Source organism: Haliotis rufescens, unplaced genomic scaffold (assembly GCF_023055435.1).
Source record: "Haliotis rufescens isolate VD_foot unplaced genomic scaffold, xgHalRufe1.0.p SCAF_11, whole genome shotgun sequence".
NCBI classification, from domain to species: Eukaryota; Metazoa; Mollusca; class Gastropoda; order Lepetellida; family Haliotidae; genus Haliotis; species Haliotis rufescens.
In genome coordinates, this window is record NW_025963791.1 from 20802060 (window position 1) to 20820712 (window position 18653).

General features: G+C 41.1%; 1 protein-coding gene across 1 annotated transcript; it reads left to right on the forward strand.

Annotated features, from left to right (window-relative positions):
- The first annotated feature begins 24 nt into the window (after window positions 1–24).
- Window positions 25–17879, forward strand: LOC124137236 (coiled-coil domain-containing protein 96-like). Its single transcript, XM_048392400.1, has 13 exons — window positions 25–159; window positions 4740–4959; window positions 5629–5808; window positions 6396–6679; window positions 7327–7468; window positions 8070–8203; window positions 9424–9574; window positions 9731–9924; window positions 10240–10359; window positions 10517–10609; window positions 11189–11326; window positions 15541–16017; window positions 17733–17879. The coding sequence occupies exons 1-12, from the start codon at window positions 145–147 to the stop codon at window positions 15784–15786; spliced, it is 1917 nt and encodes a 638-aa protein (XP_048248357.1). The 5' UTR covers window positions 25–144; the 3' UTR covers window positions 15787–16017; window positions 17733–17879.
- Window positions 17880–18653: the final 774 nt, after the last annotated feature.

Below are 18653 nucleotides of genomic sequence, written 5' to 3' on the forward strand. Positions count from 1 at the left end.
CCTCACAACGATAGTTGTTTACTCCCAGAGTATAAATGAAGTTACACGCGCTGTGAAGAAGCTTTAACAGTGCATGTGCGCGAGACGGAGCCCAGGAAATACTTCCCGGCATACCCATAGTGTACAGTTTACTTGACAACCAAGATGGCGGACACACAAGTAAGTTTTACAAAATCCTAACCCTAAATTATCGCATGCTTGTGTGTTGGCGATGCCACCTCCCGGCCAGATATATAGCTATAATAGGGTACAATGTAAAGCAAACGTTTTGTCTTTCACGAAACTCCGATCTCCACTTTCTTTACCAGCTGTCAACTTCAGAGGGACGAAAAACGGCAGAATAAGATCTCTAGTGTTTTAGTACTACTAATACATTTCATTAATGAAACATTAAATAGATATCGTGCATCAGTCCCCAACTACCTGTGTCGCAGGGTCCGGCTTCTAGTTGTCCCAGACAAGTATTCGAAGACGGAGTTTCATTAAAATGTATTTATTTGCCTGTAACAAATTACAAGAAACGTCAACATCAGAAAGGTGTTGATTACTGTAGGCTATACTACCAGGCTAACAGGTGACAATTGACTGTCCATGTTATGTATGATGTATATAATATTATAGAGGTAAAATAGGCAAAATATATATAAGCACTGATTGGCTATGCATGGTAGTGCGTTTATAAATGAGAAAATATACTGACATCACACTTACGGCGCGAAGTCAGTGATCAATAACATAGTGTTCTTGGTATAATTATGGGGTCGTGGTCCAAACGGCCTCAAGACAAAACCTTCCAAAACTCAAAAGTCAAAACGGCCACGAAAAAGTGTCAAAATGGTCTCTAACCCATAGTCAAAACGGCCAGAACAACGTTTTCACTTCTTATTTTCACTACTAATTAGTGTTTAGTGTAACAAGTATTACAGAAAACATTTTAGGCTGAAAAAATAATAGTCTTGGTTCTCAGGCACCACCCGCATCATCATAAAGTTCATTGCACGTTTTGTTTATATTTCCATTTTTAAAAAAATCTAAAAATCCTAACACTCAACCCCCTGGGTGCCTTCCTCTACAACCCTCACTTTGAAGTCCAATAAACTTCAAAATTCATCACCCACACAAATACTCTTCACAGTTTTGAATAAGGTGGGAAATTCCCTGTTCTGTGGTATCATCCACTGCCATTTTAGGCCACGCAAAAGTACTGAAAATGACCTCTGAAAATCAGGTTCATCGTAAATGTCGCAATTTTTTAGCATTACTAAATCACCACTCACGGCGTTATTTACAGCATGTTTTGAAATCTAGATTTCGGATATTTACTCAGAGAAATGAATTTCAAAAATAGCATATTAGTGATCATGGGTATGTGTCTCTTATCAAATCACCAATGATAATCCCAAAACGTCTCCAATAACCCTAGAATCGTTTCGGATGTTTTGGAAAATATGCAAACACGAACGCCGAAGTAAACTTTCCACCATATTGGATAGTGTTTACAACTTCAGGTTTCAGGTACACCTGTTATGAGACGTCTGTAACATCACGTATATTTCAAACTTAGCTGCCATATATACATCTTTGAATTCCTCATACATTTTAGAATCAAATGACCAATGGTCTTTGTCACCAATACAAAGTGGCTAGATGAAATCAAGCAAAATAAGTTGGTTGTGAAAACGAATGCTGTCCTAAAAAATCTGCACTTGTTTGAAATGTAAACAAAGCAAAATTCAGATTTTACACAGTGTAGCATTTTCTCCTATTTTGAGCTTTCCACCCATCTATTTGTTTTCCATTCTTCTATTTGGCTCAACATTTTCAGAATATGCATGGGAAGAGAATTGTAGGAAGAATTATGGAATTTAAAAGAGATACATTGCAATGATTTGATAGTTTCAACAGAAATTATCAAAGTTACTGTCCTGTGTGACGCCATGACTGACGCAAAATCATGGACAGCGACAACAGTATTTATCGGAATTTCTGACTATTTCCGTTGGTTGCAATGAAAATTATAACAACAAATAACAGTACACAGATTATCAGAATGTTTCTGATTACTTACATGTCACATATATACATATACGAACCCTGAATCAACGAAAGTCCCCTTGTAAAGTCCCGCGTACTGATGACAGTGAACACGCCATTTTGTAAAAGTCGGTCACCGGTAGTGATGTCATATGTCAACATTGTTGTACATATTTGGTAATTTCTTTGAGGTGAAGGTCCTTGAATGAGAGTGCACACGATCATTGTACCATGCTGTTTACAGTTTCAGTCATGATGTAGATTTTGCACATCTTTTATACATTTTTTCACACAAATAATTTCACTTTGGATATTTGTCAATGTTCAAAATGATATCATACGTAAATATAGGCCACAACATGTATGGACAAAACTTTGATAACCTCCTGTTTGTTTGAACATTGATTACATCATAATTGATAGCTTTATAGTGTCGAATATGATATTTCTTTCCTTTGGACAGGTGTTACAAGATGAAGTGTAAATGTAACTGCAGCATGTATGTATTTATTGGGATGTGTAATAGTCAATATTATAAGTTCATATAACCAATGTCCATGAATAGCCGTTTCATTTTATCTTATAACTAAAGCTGAATATATTACTTTAAGAAAATGGATAATATTTTTCGTTAAAATATATGCACACATTTCTGAAAGAATTGTCTTGGTCTTGGAATTTTTTTTATGTCGTTCGATACACCGAACAGTGATATCTAACAATTCGCCAGGTGCGCGTTAGTCACAAACAATTTATGATTTATTCCTTTCGTTTTGCATTACATAAATCAATGGGTTCTTTCTTTTTTCAATATTGTGATCACAAGATATTAAACTGTTTACTTTATTTCTCCAGGAATTGTAAAAAAGTATTTAAGAAAAACCCATGCCAGGTACTCCGTTGGTTCAACCTTATACGATTATCCTGATAATTCTATACCAATAAAGCTTTCTTAGCATCTTTTATTGTGTAATTCTGAGACGAGATGAAGAGAAATAATAACATAATAATGAACAATTATATGTCCAATATTGAATATAATTTTGGTTGTTTTGGAATATTCTTTTGGGTATTTCATTACGTAAATTGATGCCAAACAGGTTCGTGTCTTGTCCAGTTAAGATCCACGATAGACTATCTAATTGTTTACATATTCAAGACATTATTTACTTGGTGAAAGCAGTGATTTTATGCTGTATCGAAAAAGCGTCAAATTCCGTTTTACACATCAAGATTTTCAAATTAAGGGAGATATATATCAATCAAAATACCAGAGTCGTCTTTCTCCGATGTTATCAAAGACATAAAACCAGCCATGACGTCAAAAGGAATGGTGTTATTTTTTGGGGTATTTCATTACATTTGATTACAACTAGTGCTAAGCATAGCAGAGTTATGCCCCCTTTTCTTTGTACGTGTGTAACTTCTCCATCGCCTTTTGACATCATAGAGAAAAATCAGTTTTCGTCATTTACGGCATGTATTTTAGGCATTGAATGTATGTCGTTATACATATGCATATAACACCATTTGATACGTAGTTATGTCGTTCAGCTATTAGGCAGTATTTTGTTCGCTCACAGTTTCCGTAAAGCGTCTAAATAAAAAAATTTGTTGCACAGTACTTTTATCGGTGTACGATAAAAAGCGGATAAATTTACTGTTTTTCAACACAGAATAAATTCTCGGACAACACTTAGAAGTGTATTTTTTTTAAACCGGTTTAATATTTGCAGTTAACTTTACACAATCAAATAGGAAATTTAATATTCTCCACCTCTGAGTAATTTTATAGCCAGAGGTAGATCCAGTGCCGCATGAGCATAATTTTCACACAACCTTCACTTTTCCGATCTTAGGCGATAAGTCAGGTATGGGTAGCACGTACAACTCCTTATATGTAGACAGTTGAGGTGCAGCCTTAAGATGGATCAAAGTAGAAATAAGGCTGTCGGCAACACCTGTATTGTGTACCAAATAGATCTGGATCCCTAAAAAAGGGTGTGTATACTAAAATCATGTGTGCTTTCAATCTCATGATAAAATCAGGTTTGTGCATTTGCAATCTGTAAAAATGATAACCACATATTAAACTCATTCAAGTTTTTGGCAGAGAGGACTCAACAACTCAGTCCTCCAATCATCTTCCCGAGGCAAGGGAGTAAACTGACTATAAAAGTCCAGTTTCCACCCTTGTTGAACTAGGCTGGTATTATGGAAATCCGTAAACTGTCGCGCAGATTTTGGTCGATTGCAGTATTTGCAAAGAATGTCCACCACCAACTCGTTGTCAACAGATATTTTCCAAATCTTTTCATGTTTTTTATAAAGGTGCCCGCGCAATTTGATGCACTTCGTGATGTAAGACCCGTTTTATCACAACATAGATCTTGATTAACGATCAGATCGTCTTGACTGGGCGCCACCGTTTTGTTTGAAACAAATGCAAGTGATGGAATCTGATTGGTCCATAGGAGAGGCTTAAAAGGGACATAACTCATAATAGCCACTGGTGGCGTTACGATCGAGCCCAGGAACTCCAGCCCAGTTCGTCAAGGGTGGAAACTGGACGTTTAAAGTCAGTTTACTCTCTTGCCATGGGAAGATATCTTCCAAAGTGAATACCTGTGTAATAGGTGCCTTGGTGACACAGCAGGCAGCCCAGTGATATGTTGGAAATTGAAGAATACTAACTACTTTTGTAGGAAACAGAAACACCTGCAGCTCCTGAGCAAGCTGAAGCAACTGAGGCAACTGAGGAGGCAACACCTCCAGCCACAGAGGCTGCTGCTGATCCTGCTGAAGTACCTGCAGAAGCACCTGCAGAAGGTGCTGCACCTGAAGAGGTTCCGGAGGGGACGGGAGGCGATGGAGGGGGAGAGCAGGCTGAGCAGGAGGGAGAGAAACAACCTGATGGGGATGCAGGTAGATAGATTAAATATAATCATACTTATTGACTTGTTTTTTTACATAGAGTAAATATATAGGGAGGATAATGAAAATTGAAAGTCTTTTTGACTCATCCAGTGGAACATTGTTGTTGCAGACTATTTGTATTGTGTAACTGAAATCACAATAACAGCTTATTCTTCAGACTTTAATGGACTATATTTACTTCATTTGTATATTTGTGGCATGGATCATTTTTCATAATATCGATCCCTGGAATGTCTGGTCAAGACTTGATAACTTACAGGATATCATCATATGGATGTAATATTGCTGATTGTATTGTTAAATAATACACACACACATGCAGATTTGTATATTAATGTTTCCCAAAATAGATCTCATACCCAAACATGCTAAAACCTCAGTGTAGTATAAATTTTCTTGGCCTAGTAGCTAGTCTCGAAAACATGTTTTGATATACATGTATATATATTCAAATATATTTTGCTAAAGAAATAGTCCTGTCTTGCTGACATTACCATGTTTGAATCCTAATTTCGAATTATTTTTGTTAGTGCAATTAAATAATTGCACTGACAAAAATACTTCCAATTTAGGATTAATTTAAAATTCAAGTTATCCACCAGTCATGATGGTGTTTGTCCTGGGAACGGCTTGTTTTATTAGAATAATCATTCCCAGCACCTGAGGCCGAAGCCCCAGCTGAAGGAGAAGCTAAGGAAGGGGAAGCAACTCCTGCTGGTGAAGGTGAAGGAGGGGCTGTTGAGGGAGAGAAAACTGAGGATGGAGAGGAGAAACCCCAGACCCCCGCAGCAGGGGAGGGAGAGCAACAAACTGAGGGAGAGGCAGAAAAAAAGGAAGGTAGGAGCCATTATCTGGTCTTGCCCATGTGTAGAAAAGGTGTAGGTGATGATGCTCTGGTTGAACATGTCGTTAATGGCCATGTTGTTACACATTGATGTAAGAAAAACACACACTTGTAAATCAGTGTTAAATTGTGTATTTAGCCTGTTTTCATCCACAGCATCTACCTAGTACACCACATCACTCCAGTACACAAGTGCAGTCTGTGCTCAAACCTTTGTCCACTGCCACAAACATGGCTCTTAGTCCTAGCATAATTTTCAATAGATTTTACTGTTATCATATGGCATTAATGACCTGTTCTTAACTGACCAAACCTAATTTTACTAGACTTGGCTTTGGAGTAGTGGCTAAAGTCGCAGACCGTAAGTGGAGAGACATCAGGGTATATTTGTTTAACACTGAGATTTGGAGATGAATAGAATAACGATAAAAGCCTATTTCTACTTTTTGTGCTTGTTTTGATTTTTTATTCGTTTTATTTTACTGAATAAAGGTCTCACTTGATAACTTCAAGTATGCGACTGAAAAACGTGTGTATTAGTAGTTGTTTCAGTGTGCTAAGCATGGCCTCTTTTTTCAAGGTGAACCAGCAGTGGAAGAAGGCGGGGAGGCTGTGACAGAGGGGGGTGAGGCAGAGGGAGAGGGTAAGGAGGCACCTGATGGGGAGGTGAAGCCAGAGGGGGAAGCAGATGGGGAGGGTGGAGCGGAAGGGGCAGCTGAGGGAGAACAAGCACCTGCTGAAACTGGGGAAGGGCCGGCTGAGGCAGGAGATGGGGAGGCGCAGGCTGAGGGTGAAGCTAAGGAGGAAGGGGCTGAACAGACTGACACCCCGAGAGAAGAGGAGGGCAAGTCACCCCTGCCTCAGGTAAATAATGTTTTTACACTTGAATAGAGTAAGAATATCAAATTCTTGAAAATCTCGGATTTTTTTTGTATTTTATAAGTCCACAATTGTTAGATTTATATTTTTTTATTGTTATGATAGTGATATATCATTTGACATAAATTAAAATGTTATTCTGTTTCCACACAACACTGCAGTGTTGACTAATGACTAATCATAAGAAAATCTTACCTAGATTTGTTTCTGTTGACAAACTATATATATCTGTGACATCAGGTGCTTAATAGATGTTTTATTAGATAAGGCTATACACCATACAATCATTACATCTGTCATTTTTCACATAGCCTGAAATCTTGTTTTCCAAAAAGTTATATATTTTTGCATACATGTGCATGGCGAGTATAAAGGACATTAACAGAATGAGCACCAAAATATGTGAATTAGTTGTATCAGCTGCTTCTTTATAATTAACTGTTACAAATATACTTACAGGGGAACATGACCTGCCACTAATTAGCACAACTCATCTGTTGAATTGAACGATCATTATTAATCATTGTTTATATTTAGACAACAAATAATAATGCTTCATTCTTTTTTCTAATCATCTGCAGATGATTATTTAACCAAATATCAATTTTGATACTATGTAACTTTTCAACCAGAGTGACACATTTGCTGAGGGAGAGAGGCCAGAGAGTACTTTGGGTGTTGGGGAGAAACTATCAAGGGAGCCAACTCCTACTGGTGATCAAGGGGAGACAATCCAACCAGACATGTTGGTTCCAACCACACCAGATAGACAAGGTAAATTTCTTCTTTTACAAAGCTTTCAGTTCCTTCTGTTGAAACTGTTTTGATTAATTGATGTACATTGGTTGAGAGCAGGTGCATTTGAAGATCTTCGAATTCAACTTATTACAAAGTTCAAACATATCAGCATTTTCACATAGATGTTAGAATTACCTATCGAGACTTACATCAGTGATACGTTGTGCCTTCCAGTCTGTGATCAGGTGGCCTAGTGGTTACAGGGTTCGCTCGTCATGCCGAAGACCCGGGTTCGATTCCCGACATGGGAACAATGTGTGAAGCCCATTTCTGGTGTCCCCCGTTGTGATATTGCTGGAATATTGCTAAAAGTGGCGTAAAACCATACTCATTCACTCACTCACTCCAGTCTGTGACAAAAGCAATTTTACTTGCCCTGACTTTGATAGTTTGCCTTTACTTCATTAATATTTGAATGCTCAGAAAGGTAAGCTGTCATCACTGGCAGCACCAGTTAAATACATCCTTTAAAGCAAAGACATCTACTCTGTTGGTAATGGGAAACTTGTTGACTGATGGATGTACCATGTACTATTCACTGATTTGCTCTCCTAAAATGATGTTGTTGGTGTTTCAGCATCTCCAGAGATGGGTGAGCCGGTTCAGCAGACGTTGTATGAGGAGGATGAGAGGGAGGAGAGGGAAGGAGATGATGAAGTGGAAGCTGAAGAACCCGAGTTTGACAGAGATCTGCTCATAGAGAGATATCATGTATGTGCTGACCTTCAAATCTCACTTTGTGATGTGTTAAATCCCCCTGTGATACCCTTGTGAGAGTACATCGATGTTGGTGTAAATGATGCCTTGACAACAACAATGGGGCACGGTGGCCCAGTCGTCCAAGGCGCTGCAATTAGCTGTGAGTTGGTTCAAATCCTGGTTTGCCCTGATTATGTTTCTAGGTTTGTCAGGACCACACCTGTGCTTGTGGGTTTCACCAAAGTGGTAAACGTCTGCGACCTGCATCACTTCGGGCTTTTCTCCGACATTAAGCTCACATGTCGTGATATAACTGGAATACTGTTAACAGCGGTGTTAAACCCAACTCACTCCCTCACTTGATAACAACATATGATTACATATTCGGGACTCATATCAATCAGTGTCCCAGGCATAAAAGACAGGGTCCAAGGTAAAATAAAACAATGTGACATATTTATTACAGGGTTCAAGAGTAAGTAATCAATGTGACTTATGTGACACATGGTCCAATGGTAAAATAATCAGTGGGAGATGGGTCATTCAGCCTGAACCTGTGAAATTCATCTTCCCGAGGCAGGGGAGTTAACTGATTATAATAGTCCAGTTTCCACCCTTGCTGAACTAGGCTGAAATTATGGAGTTATATTTTGACTGGACTAGTGAGTTTATGCATAGTCCAATCAAAATCGTGTAATGAAAACGACATCCGGTTCGTAAACTGTGTGCAGATTTCGGTCGAGTGCAGGATTTGCAAACCATATGTACCCCCGACTCAGTGTCAACAGATATTTCCCAAATCTTTTCGTGTTTTTATTCAAGGTACTCACCTGATTTGATGCACTTCGCGAAGTAAGACCTGTTTTAACACAATACTGATTTTGATTGTTGACCAGATCGTCTTCACTGGGCGCCGCCATTTTGTTGGAAGCAATTGCAAGGAATATGAGAGGTGTAATCTGATTAGTCCATAGCAGTGATATAGAAAGGACATAACCGTAATAGCCACTGATGGCGATATGATCGACACTGAAAATTGCAACCTAGTTCGGCAAGGGATGAAACTTGACTTTTATAGTCAGTTAACTCCCTTGCCTCGGGAAGATGGTGGAAATCTAGACTTGTAGACTTCATATAGGCTCTAGCATTACAGTAAGGGCTGGGTGGAAGGGACGGCAGTGTGGGTGAGTGAGTGAGACAGACAACACAGTGAGATGTGTGTGGTGTTGCAGGCTGCTCTACAGGAGAGGGAACAGCTGCAGGGGCAGAACTACCAGCTGCAGCACAAGCTGGCCGAGTACTTCAGGAAGAAGAAGGCCGACGAGAGACAAGACTATGACAAAAATGTCACTGACCAGGAACAAAGATACCTCAAATATATGGGTAGGTAGCCATAGGTTAATAATATGAATCCAGGAATCAATAAAAGTCTGAAAACTTATGAAAAGACCAACCCCTCATGTCCCGATGTTATGACATGTAGGGGACAGACTGGGAATAATTATGACTAATCTTGTTCACTGGATGATGTCCTTTCAGCTCAGCTGGAGGAACTGCGTCGGCAGGAGCAACACGAGGGGGAGAACTCCCAGTTACTGATCGAGGAGTTCAAGGACAGGTGTGAGGAGAAGAAGGCCAAGGTTGATGAGGAGAGGAGCAAGTTTATGGACTTCCGCAACCAGGTGGCACTCAACGCCATCAACAGTCGCTCTGGCAAACCTATCCCACCCAAGGTCAGTGATGGAAGACTCATTTACAGTTACAGTTGTACTCTAGATGCCTATTCAGTGGAGTGTTAATTATACTGCTTATCTATATAGATAATAACATCTGAGTTGTATTCTTCCCCGGGAGCTGAGATGTGTGCAGTCATCATCATCATCATCATTTTTGGACAAGTGTTGACAAGATGTAGAAGGCCAGGAAGTAATGTAACTATTGCCATGGGTCTGGCTTGAAGGGTATGGCTTATGGCTGCCACAGTAGTGTATTTTTAATTTGATCACACTACAGTTTACATTTCACCAACTTTCTAATGGCTGTTCCAGGACATCGAGCAGTATCTGTCCAATGCCAACAGGAAGGAGGGAGAGGTTGTGACAGTCCGACTCGAGAACATCAAACTGAAAAATAAACTGAAGAAGAAGGAGCAACAGCTGAAATCCAAGGTGAGTGAGAGCTGACACCATTGTGATGGAGGATAGGCTACCATGTTACTCAAAATATTAGTAATTGATTATGACTGATGATTGATTTCTTGAAGCAGACTGAAAATAATATTGATGTTTTCTGTGATAGTACATGTGATGGTTTCTGTGTCCACAGGAAGAGTTGGCCGAAGGTCTTCACCTGATTGACTTTGAGCAGCTGAAGATTGAGAACCAGACTTACAATGAGAAGATTGAAGAGAGAAATGAGGTAATGAGTGATGCTTACATTCAAGAACAGAAGCCTTCGTGCCACACCTCATGGGGATTCTGGGGCAGATGTGTCATGGTTGTCTTCCTACCCCATGAGTGTGAATTGTGTGCCTATCATATCAACAACTGGTTGGCCTTACCCTGATCGATTTGTACCGACCAGCATCATATAGCAACAGGACTATAGATTGCGACAATATAGGGCACAGATATCACACATTTCAGTGCACAAGAGAATGGATTCTTCCACTTTAAGTCCCTGACCCATTGCCTATGTGTAGTGTAATACAGATGCAATGACATAATGTTATTACGATAATGTCCGTCGGTTTAAGGATCCTTGGTCTGTCAGCACCAAACACATGCATGTGAGTTTCATTGAAGTGGTAAATGTCTGAGACCTGCATCACATCACTTTCATCCCATATTTAAAACTGACACAACATGATAATACTGAAATACTGATTAGACTTGCTCAGGCCTCAGGGGTAGAAAGTTGTTAGTCTGTAAGTCTTTGCTCCACCCAAGGCATATATGTAACCTCCTGACTGAAATCATCGTTACGTTTTCTCTGCAGGAGTTGCTGAAGTTGAGGAAGAAGATCACAAGCACGGTGCAGGTCCTCACTCACCTCAAGGAGAAGCTGCAGTTTGTGTATGCAGAGAACCATGTGCAAAAGGGCAACCTGAAGGATGTGGAGGCTTATGTAGCTCAGGTGAGAACCATGTGCAAAAGGGCAACCTGAAGGATGTGGAGGCTTATGTAGCTCAGGTGAGAACCGTGTACAAAAGGGCAACCTGAAGGATGTGGAGGCTTATGTAGCTCAGGTGAGAACGGTGTACAAAAGGGCAACCTGAAGGATGTGGAGGCTTATGTAGCTCAGGTGAGAACCATGTACAGAAGGGCAACCTGAAGGATGTGGAGGCTTATGTAGCTCAGGTGAGAACCGTGTACAAAAGGGCAACCTGAAGGATGTGAAGGCTTATGTAGCTCAGGTGAGAACCATGTACAAAAGGGCAACCTGAAGGATGTGGAGGCTTATGTAGCTCAGGTGAGAACCGTGTACAAAAGGGCAACCTGAAGGATGTGGAGGGTTATGTAGCTCAGGTGAGAACCGTGTACAGAAGGGCAACCTGAAGGATGTGGATGCTTATGTAGCTCAGGTGAGAACCGTGTACAAAAGGGCAACCTGAAGGATGTGAAGGCTTATGTAGCTCAGGTGAGAACCATGTACAAAAGGGCAACCTGAAGGATGTGGAGGCTTATGTAGCTCAGGTGAGAACCGTGTACAAAAGGGCAACCTGAAGGATGTGGAGGGTTATGTAGCTCAGGTGAGAACCGTGTACAAAAGGGCAATCTGAAGGATGTGGAGGGTTATGTAGCTCAGGTGAGAACCGTGTACAAAAGGGCAATCTGAAGGATGTGGAGGCTTATGTAGCTCAGGTGAGAACCATGTACAAAAGGGCAACCTGAAGGATGTGGAGGCTTATGTAGCTCAGGTGAGAACCGTGTACAAAAGGGCAACCTGAAGGATGTGGAGGCTTATGTAGCTCAGGTGAGAACCGTGTACAAAAGGGCAACCTGAAGGATGTGGAGGCTTATGTAGCTCAGGTGAGAACCATGTGCAAAAGGGCAATCTGAAGGATGTGGATGCTTATGTAGCTCAGGTGAGAACCGTGTACAAAAGGGCAACCTGAAGGATGTGGAGGCTTATGTAGCTCAGGTGAGAGCCATGTACAAAAGGGCAATCTGAAGGATGTGGAGGCTTATGTAGCTCAGGTGAGAACCATGTACAAAAGGGCAACCTGAAGGATGTGGAGGCTTATGTAGCTCAGGTAAGAACCGTGTACAAAAGGGCAACCTGAAGGATGTGGAGGCTTATGTAGCTCAGGTGAGAACCATGTACAAAAGGGCAATCTGAAGGATGTGGAGGCTTATGTAGCTCAGGTGAGAACCGTGTACAAAAGGGCAATCTGAAGGATGTGGAGGCTTATGTAGCTCAGGTGAGAACCGTGTACAAAAGGGCAATCTGAAGGATGTGGAGGGTTATGTAGCTCAGGTGAGAACCGTGTACAAAAGGGCAACCTGAAGGATGTGGAGGCTTATGTAGCTCAGGTTAGAACCGTGTACAAAAGGGCAACCTGAAGGATGTGGAGGGTTATGTAACTCAGGTGAGAACCGTGTACAAAAGGGCAATCTGAAGGATGTGGAGGGTTATGTAGCTCAGGTGAGAACCGTGTACAAAAGGGCAATCTGAAGGATGTGGACGCTTATGTAGCTCAGGTGAGAACCTTGTACAAAAGGGCAATCTGAAGGATGTGGACGCTTATGTAGCTCAGGTGAGAACCGTGTACAAAAGGGCAATCTGAAGGATGTGGAGGGTTATGTAGCTCAGGTGAGAACCGTGTACAAAAGGGCAACCTGAAGGATGTGGATGCTTATGTAGCTCAGGTGAGAACCATGTGCAAAAGGGCAATCTGAAGGATGTGGATGCTTATGTAGCTCAGGTGAGAACCGTGTACAAAAGGGCAACCTGAAGGATGTGGAGGCTTATGTAGCTCAGGTGAGAGCCATGTACAAAAGGGCAATCTGAAGGATGTGGACGCTTATGTAGCTCAGGTGAGAACCGTGTACAAAAGGGCAACCTGAAGGATGTGGAGGCTTATGTAGCTCAGGTGAGAACCGTGTACAAAAGGGCAACCTGAAGGATGTGGAGGCTTATGTAGCTCAGGTGAGAACCATGTACAAAAGGGCAATCTGAAGGATGTGGAGGCTTATGTAGCTCAGGTGAGAACCGTGTACAAAAGGACAATCTGAAGGATGTGGATGCTTATGTAGCTCAGGTGAGAACCGTGTACAAAAGGGCAATCTGAAGGATGTGGAGGCTTATGTAGCTCAGGTGAGAACCGTGTAGAAAAGGGCAATCTGAAGGATGTGGAGGCTTATGTAGCTCAGGTGAGAACCGTGTACAAAAGGGCAATCTGAAGGATGTGGAGGCTTATGTAGCTCAGGTGAGAAACCATGTACAAAAGGGCAATCTGAAGGATGTGGAGGCTTATGTAGCTCAGGTGAGAACCATGTACAAAAGGGCAATCTGAAGGATGTGGAGGCTTATGTAGCTCAGGTGAGAACCGTGTACAAAAGGGCAATCTGAAGGATGTGGAGGCTTATGTAGCTCAGGTGAGAACCGTGTACAAAAGGGCAATCTGAAGGATGTGGAGGCTTATGTAGCTCAGGTGAGAACCGTGTACAAAAGGGCAACCTGAAGGATGTGGAGGCTTATGTAGCTCAGGTGAGAACCATGTACAAAAGGGCAACCTGAAGGATGTGGAGGCTTATGTAGCTCAGGTAAGAACCGTGTACAAAAGGGCAACCTGAAGGATGTGGAGGCTTATGTAGCTCAGGTGAGAACCATGTACAAAAGGGCAATCTGAAGGATGTGGAGGCTTATGTAGCTCAGGTGAGAACCGTGTACAAAAGGGCAATCTGAAGGATGTGGAGGCTTATGTAGCTCAGGTGAGAACCGTGTACAAAAGGGCAATCTGAAGGATGTGGAGGGTTATGTAGCTCAGGTGAGAACCGTGTACAAAAGGGCAACCTGAAGGATGTGGAGGCTTATGTAGCTCAGGTTAGAACCGTGTACAAAAGGGCAACCTGAAGGATGTGGAGGGTTATGTAACTCAGGTGAGAACCGTGTACAAAAGGGCAATCTGAAGGATGTGGAGGGTTATGTAGCTCAGGTGAGAACCGTGTACAAAAGGGCAATCTGAAGGATGTGGACGCTTATGTAGCTCAGGTGAGAACCTTGTACAAAAGGGCAATCTGAAGGATGTGGACGCTTATGTAGCTCAGGTGAGAACCGTGTACAAAAGGGCAATCTGAAGGATGTGGAGGCTTATGTAGCTCAGGTGAGAACCATGTACAAAAGGGCAACCTGAAGGATGTGGATGCTTATGTAGCTCAGGTGAGAACCATGTGCAAAAGGGCAATCTGAAGGATGTGGATGCTTATGTAGCTCAGGTGAGAACCGTGTACAAAAGGGCAACCTGAAGGATGTGGAGGCTTATGTAGCTCAGGTGAGAGCCATGTACAAAAGGGCAATCTGAAGGATGTGGACGCTTATGTAGCTCAGGTGAGAACCGTGTACAAAAGGGCAACCTGAAGGATGTGGAGGCTTATGTAGCTCAGGTGAGAACCGTGTACAAAAGGGCAACCTGAAGGATGTGGAGGCTTATGTAGCTCAGGTGAGAACCATGTACAAAAGGGCAATCTGAAGGATGTGGAGGCTTATGTAGCTCAGGTGAGAACCGTGTACAAAAGGACAATCTGAAGGATGTGGATGCTTATGTAGCTCAGGTGAGAACCGTGTACAAAAGGGCAATCTGAAGGATGTGGAGGCTTATGTAGCTCAGGTGAGAACCGTGTAGAAAAGGGCAATCTGAAGGATGTGGAGGCTTATGTAGCTCAGGTGAGAACCGTGTACAAAAGGGCAATCTGAAGGATGTGGAGGCTTATGTAGCTCAGGTGAGAACCGTGTACAAAAGGGCAATCTGAAGGATGTGGAGGCTTATGTAGCTCAGGTGAGAACCGTGTACAAAAGGGCAATCTGAAGGATGTGGAGGCTTATGTAGCTCAGGTGAGAACCGTGTACAAAAGGGCAACCTGAAGGATGTGGAGGGTTATGTAGCTTAGGTGAGAACCGTGTACAAAAGGGCAATCTGAAGGATGTGGAGGCTTATGTAGCTCAGGTTAGAACCATGTACAAAAGTTGGAGTAAGATAGTAGGTAGATTTATCAGAATGATTAATAACATAATAACATAACATTATGTGCTTTTCACAAAAGCATTCACTGAACCACTAAAACACAATAGGAAGTTGTTTAAATACACAGGCTGTGTCTCAGCGAAATGATGTGTTTCTTTTCCAGAGACGTGATATTCTATCTCGGACAAAACAAGCAAGAGACTCACTGCGTATAGACAACCAGCGGTTACGTCAAAACTGTGGTCTACTTGGTAACGAGCCTTTATTGAGAGACTTTGAGGAACGCAAAGATGAAAGTGATGATCTTAAGGATCAGTTAGAGAGTCTCAGAATGCAGCATGCAGAATTAACCCTTAACTGTAACCAAGTGCGCAGGAAAATAGAGCAAGCTCGCTCAGGACGTCAATGATGTGCCCCCAGTACAACTACACCGTCCATACACACTGAACATGCCAAATGCTGCCCTAAGGAAAATATGGGATCAAGTCATAAATCTTGATTTAAGAGATGAAACGAAAGAAAATCTGGATGCAGGCCATCTATTATAGTTTTAAAACTTTTAATTCTAATACAGCTTGAAGTTTTAAAAATGAATTTTGACATTCCGTCCATGTTTATTGGTTATTGTAAATACAATCATCAGTGTGCGAGCTTAGCCTCAATTTTGTAATTGATATCTTTTCCCGTAAAAACCAAGCCTCGTTCTCAAGTGCGACCTACAAACAGTAAATACAATTTGCTAGCAGATGACATATTCACTTTATAGTCTGTGTCAACTGGAGTTTTTAAACAGAGGTTTCTACTGAAACAACGTTTTTGTACTTTTATTAGCTTTCCATGTTACAAAATATATTCACTGGATATTAATGCTTTTCACCTGGATAATAAGGTTTATTCATTTCATGATGAGGATCATCTTTTTTAAAATTGTCCCAACTGTATGCATACCTGACAAGGACGACATTGGCTACCATTATGATACGATGTCTTACATTTTTCTCAGGAGGAATGCCATTATTTTTTCTTTTGTTTCTATTTTTTCTGACTTGTTGGATGGCATAAATGCACATATATTCACAAGATGCAAAATTCTACTAGCGTTTAAACTTCTATATAATATTAATGCATACACAAGCCTTATTGGTATAAATGTACTCTTGATATTTTCCACTTGAACATTCATTAGTTATAGAGGTGCCAGAATTCCAATATGTTCATACCTTACTTGACAAATCTCCAGTGGTGTCACTTGGAAGTCGCATCATGATAAATAGTTAGTAAGAGACTGGTATTCCAAGTGAGTTCCAAGAAAATAACAGTTGAAACACACAATTTAGCCATGACCGAGCATAAAAATGCAATAGCCAAGGTATAATCCAAAAGTAATCGTCCACCACAACAGTAAAAGTAGTATACTGCTACAGCAGACGATAGGTTTGAGCCAATCATTTTACTGATAGAGGTCACCTGACTAAAATCTTGACTACTTCCGGTGGTGTGAAGGGTTACTTTCCCTAATTAAAACTAACAAACCAATACATATTTGAGATTTAAGTTCTGATTTATTTAAGTGCAAATGTCTGTTCAGTGTGATAACACTGACAAACTATGTCCAGACAGCTTAAGACAGAAAGAACCAAATGTCAAACACCACAACCTGTAAACCATCAGTTTAGACCCCTGACACACAAATTAGTCCCTCAATGACATATCAGTCAACTCAAATTTAAACAAACGGTGTTAAACTGCCCTAAAGTAACATATCTGTCACTAGAATGTGATGCTATCAGTAAGATGCCAGATGTATTTATGTTTCTGGCCGCTCTGTGTGGGACTTCTTGGTCACTTCGAGGGGGAAACTGGGGACTGTCTTTTATCCAATTAAAAACATGTTTACATTTGTAGCTCCTCCTGTTTTAAGTTGGATATAGTAAGCTTAGTGATCAGTGATTGCAGGAAACATAGGAAATGGCCCCTCCTCCCTTTAAGATAGATGGAACCCATATTTTTGTGAATGACTTCTACCCTGTGAGAGAATATTTTGAGGTCACGTGACTTCAATAAACATGTTCTCACAGCCTCTACAGTGCATGGATGGGTTATATTTAGGTATTATTTTGGTAAATTGACATATGTGGAAATGGGAAATATATGAAAACATTACATGTACATATAGGATTTGTAATAAAAGGTTTATATGAGGTAGGTGTAGAGCCCAGGATTTTTCACTTCCTGTGACAGGGGCTGTGACGTCACTATGGGGCCTTTAGCATTGAATCTATTTATAACCTGTGTGAAAGCGAGGCTTGGTTTTCATCTATAAGCGGTAACACAGGCTGAGCTCGCACACTGCATACCATTTGCACATGATGATCAATCTTAGCATTGTGTACTAAGTCGTAAGATTGTGCTGTGCAAATGGACTCAGTGTTATTAATATCAATAATGTATACTTGTTCTGTGAATCATTTGTATATAATATAAACCCCATGTTTACTTACACAGATTTTGTTATGTTGCTTTCTTATGAGGAGATAAATGTTGAGGTTTCAGGCATGAGAAAACTAGAAAAAACCAGATTGAATCATATTTCAGAATATCACAATAGATTTTATATGCGATAAATGTCCTTGAAATAAGGGTATGGGCTGTGTGCGATAACAATGTCTTACTGGTGGCAATTGATGACAAATAAAGTCCTTGTAAACACAGATGAGATGCAATGTAACCCCAATGAGTATTAATGAATGGCACGGTCCGATCTTTTGTGGGGTACACACAGGTGAGATGCTGTGTGACAGCAATGAGTATTAATGAATGGCACGGTCCGATCTTTTGTGGGTACACACAGGTGAGACGCAGTGTGCCACCAATGAGTATTAATGAATGGCATGGTCCAATCTTTTGTGGAGTACACACAGGTGAGATGCTGTGAGACGCAATGAGTATTAATGAATGGCACGGTCCAATCTTTTGTGGGGTACACACAGGTGAGATGCTGTGTGCCCCCAATGAGTATTAATGAATGGCACGGTCCAATCTTTTGTGGGGTACACACAGGTGAGATGCTGTGTGCCCCCAATGAGTATTAATGAATGGCACGGTCCAATCTTTTGTGGGGTACACACAGGTGAGATGCTGTGTGCCCCCAATGAGTATTAATGAATGGCATGGTCCAATCTTTTGTGGAGTACACACAGGTGAGATGCTGTGAGACGCAATGAGTATTAATGAATGGCACGGTCCAATCTTTTGTGGAGTACACACAGGTGAGAT

What these genes read in the sequence shown, in the direction of transcription:
- LOC124137236 (XM_048392400.1), top strand. An exon ending in AGATTGAAGAGAGAAATGAG is followed by an intron (nt 10,610 to 11,188) that starts GTAATGAGTGAT and finishes TTTTCTCTGCAG; the next exon opens with GAGTTGCTGAAGTTGAGGAA. An exon ending in TGGAGGCTTATGTAGCTCAG is followed by an intron (nt 11,327 to 15,540) that starts GTGAGAACCATG and finishes TTTCTTTTCCAG; the next exon opens with AGACGTGATATTCTATCTCG.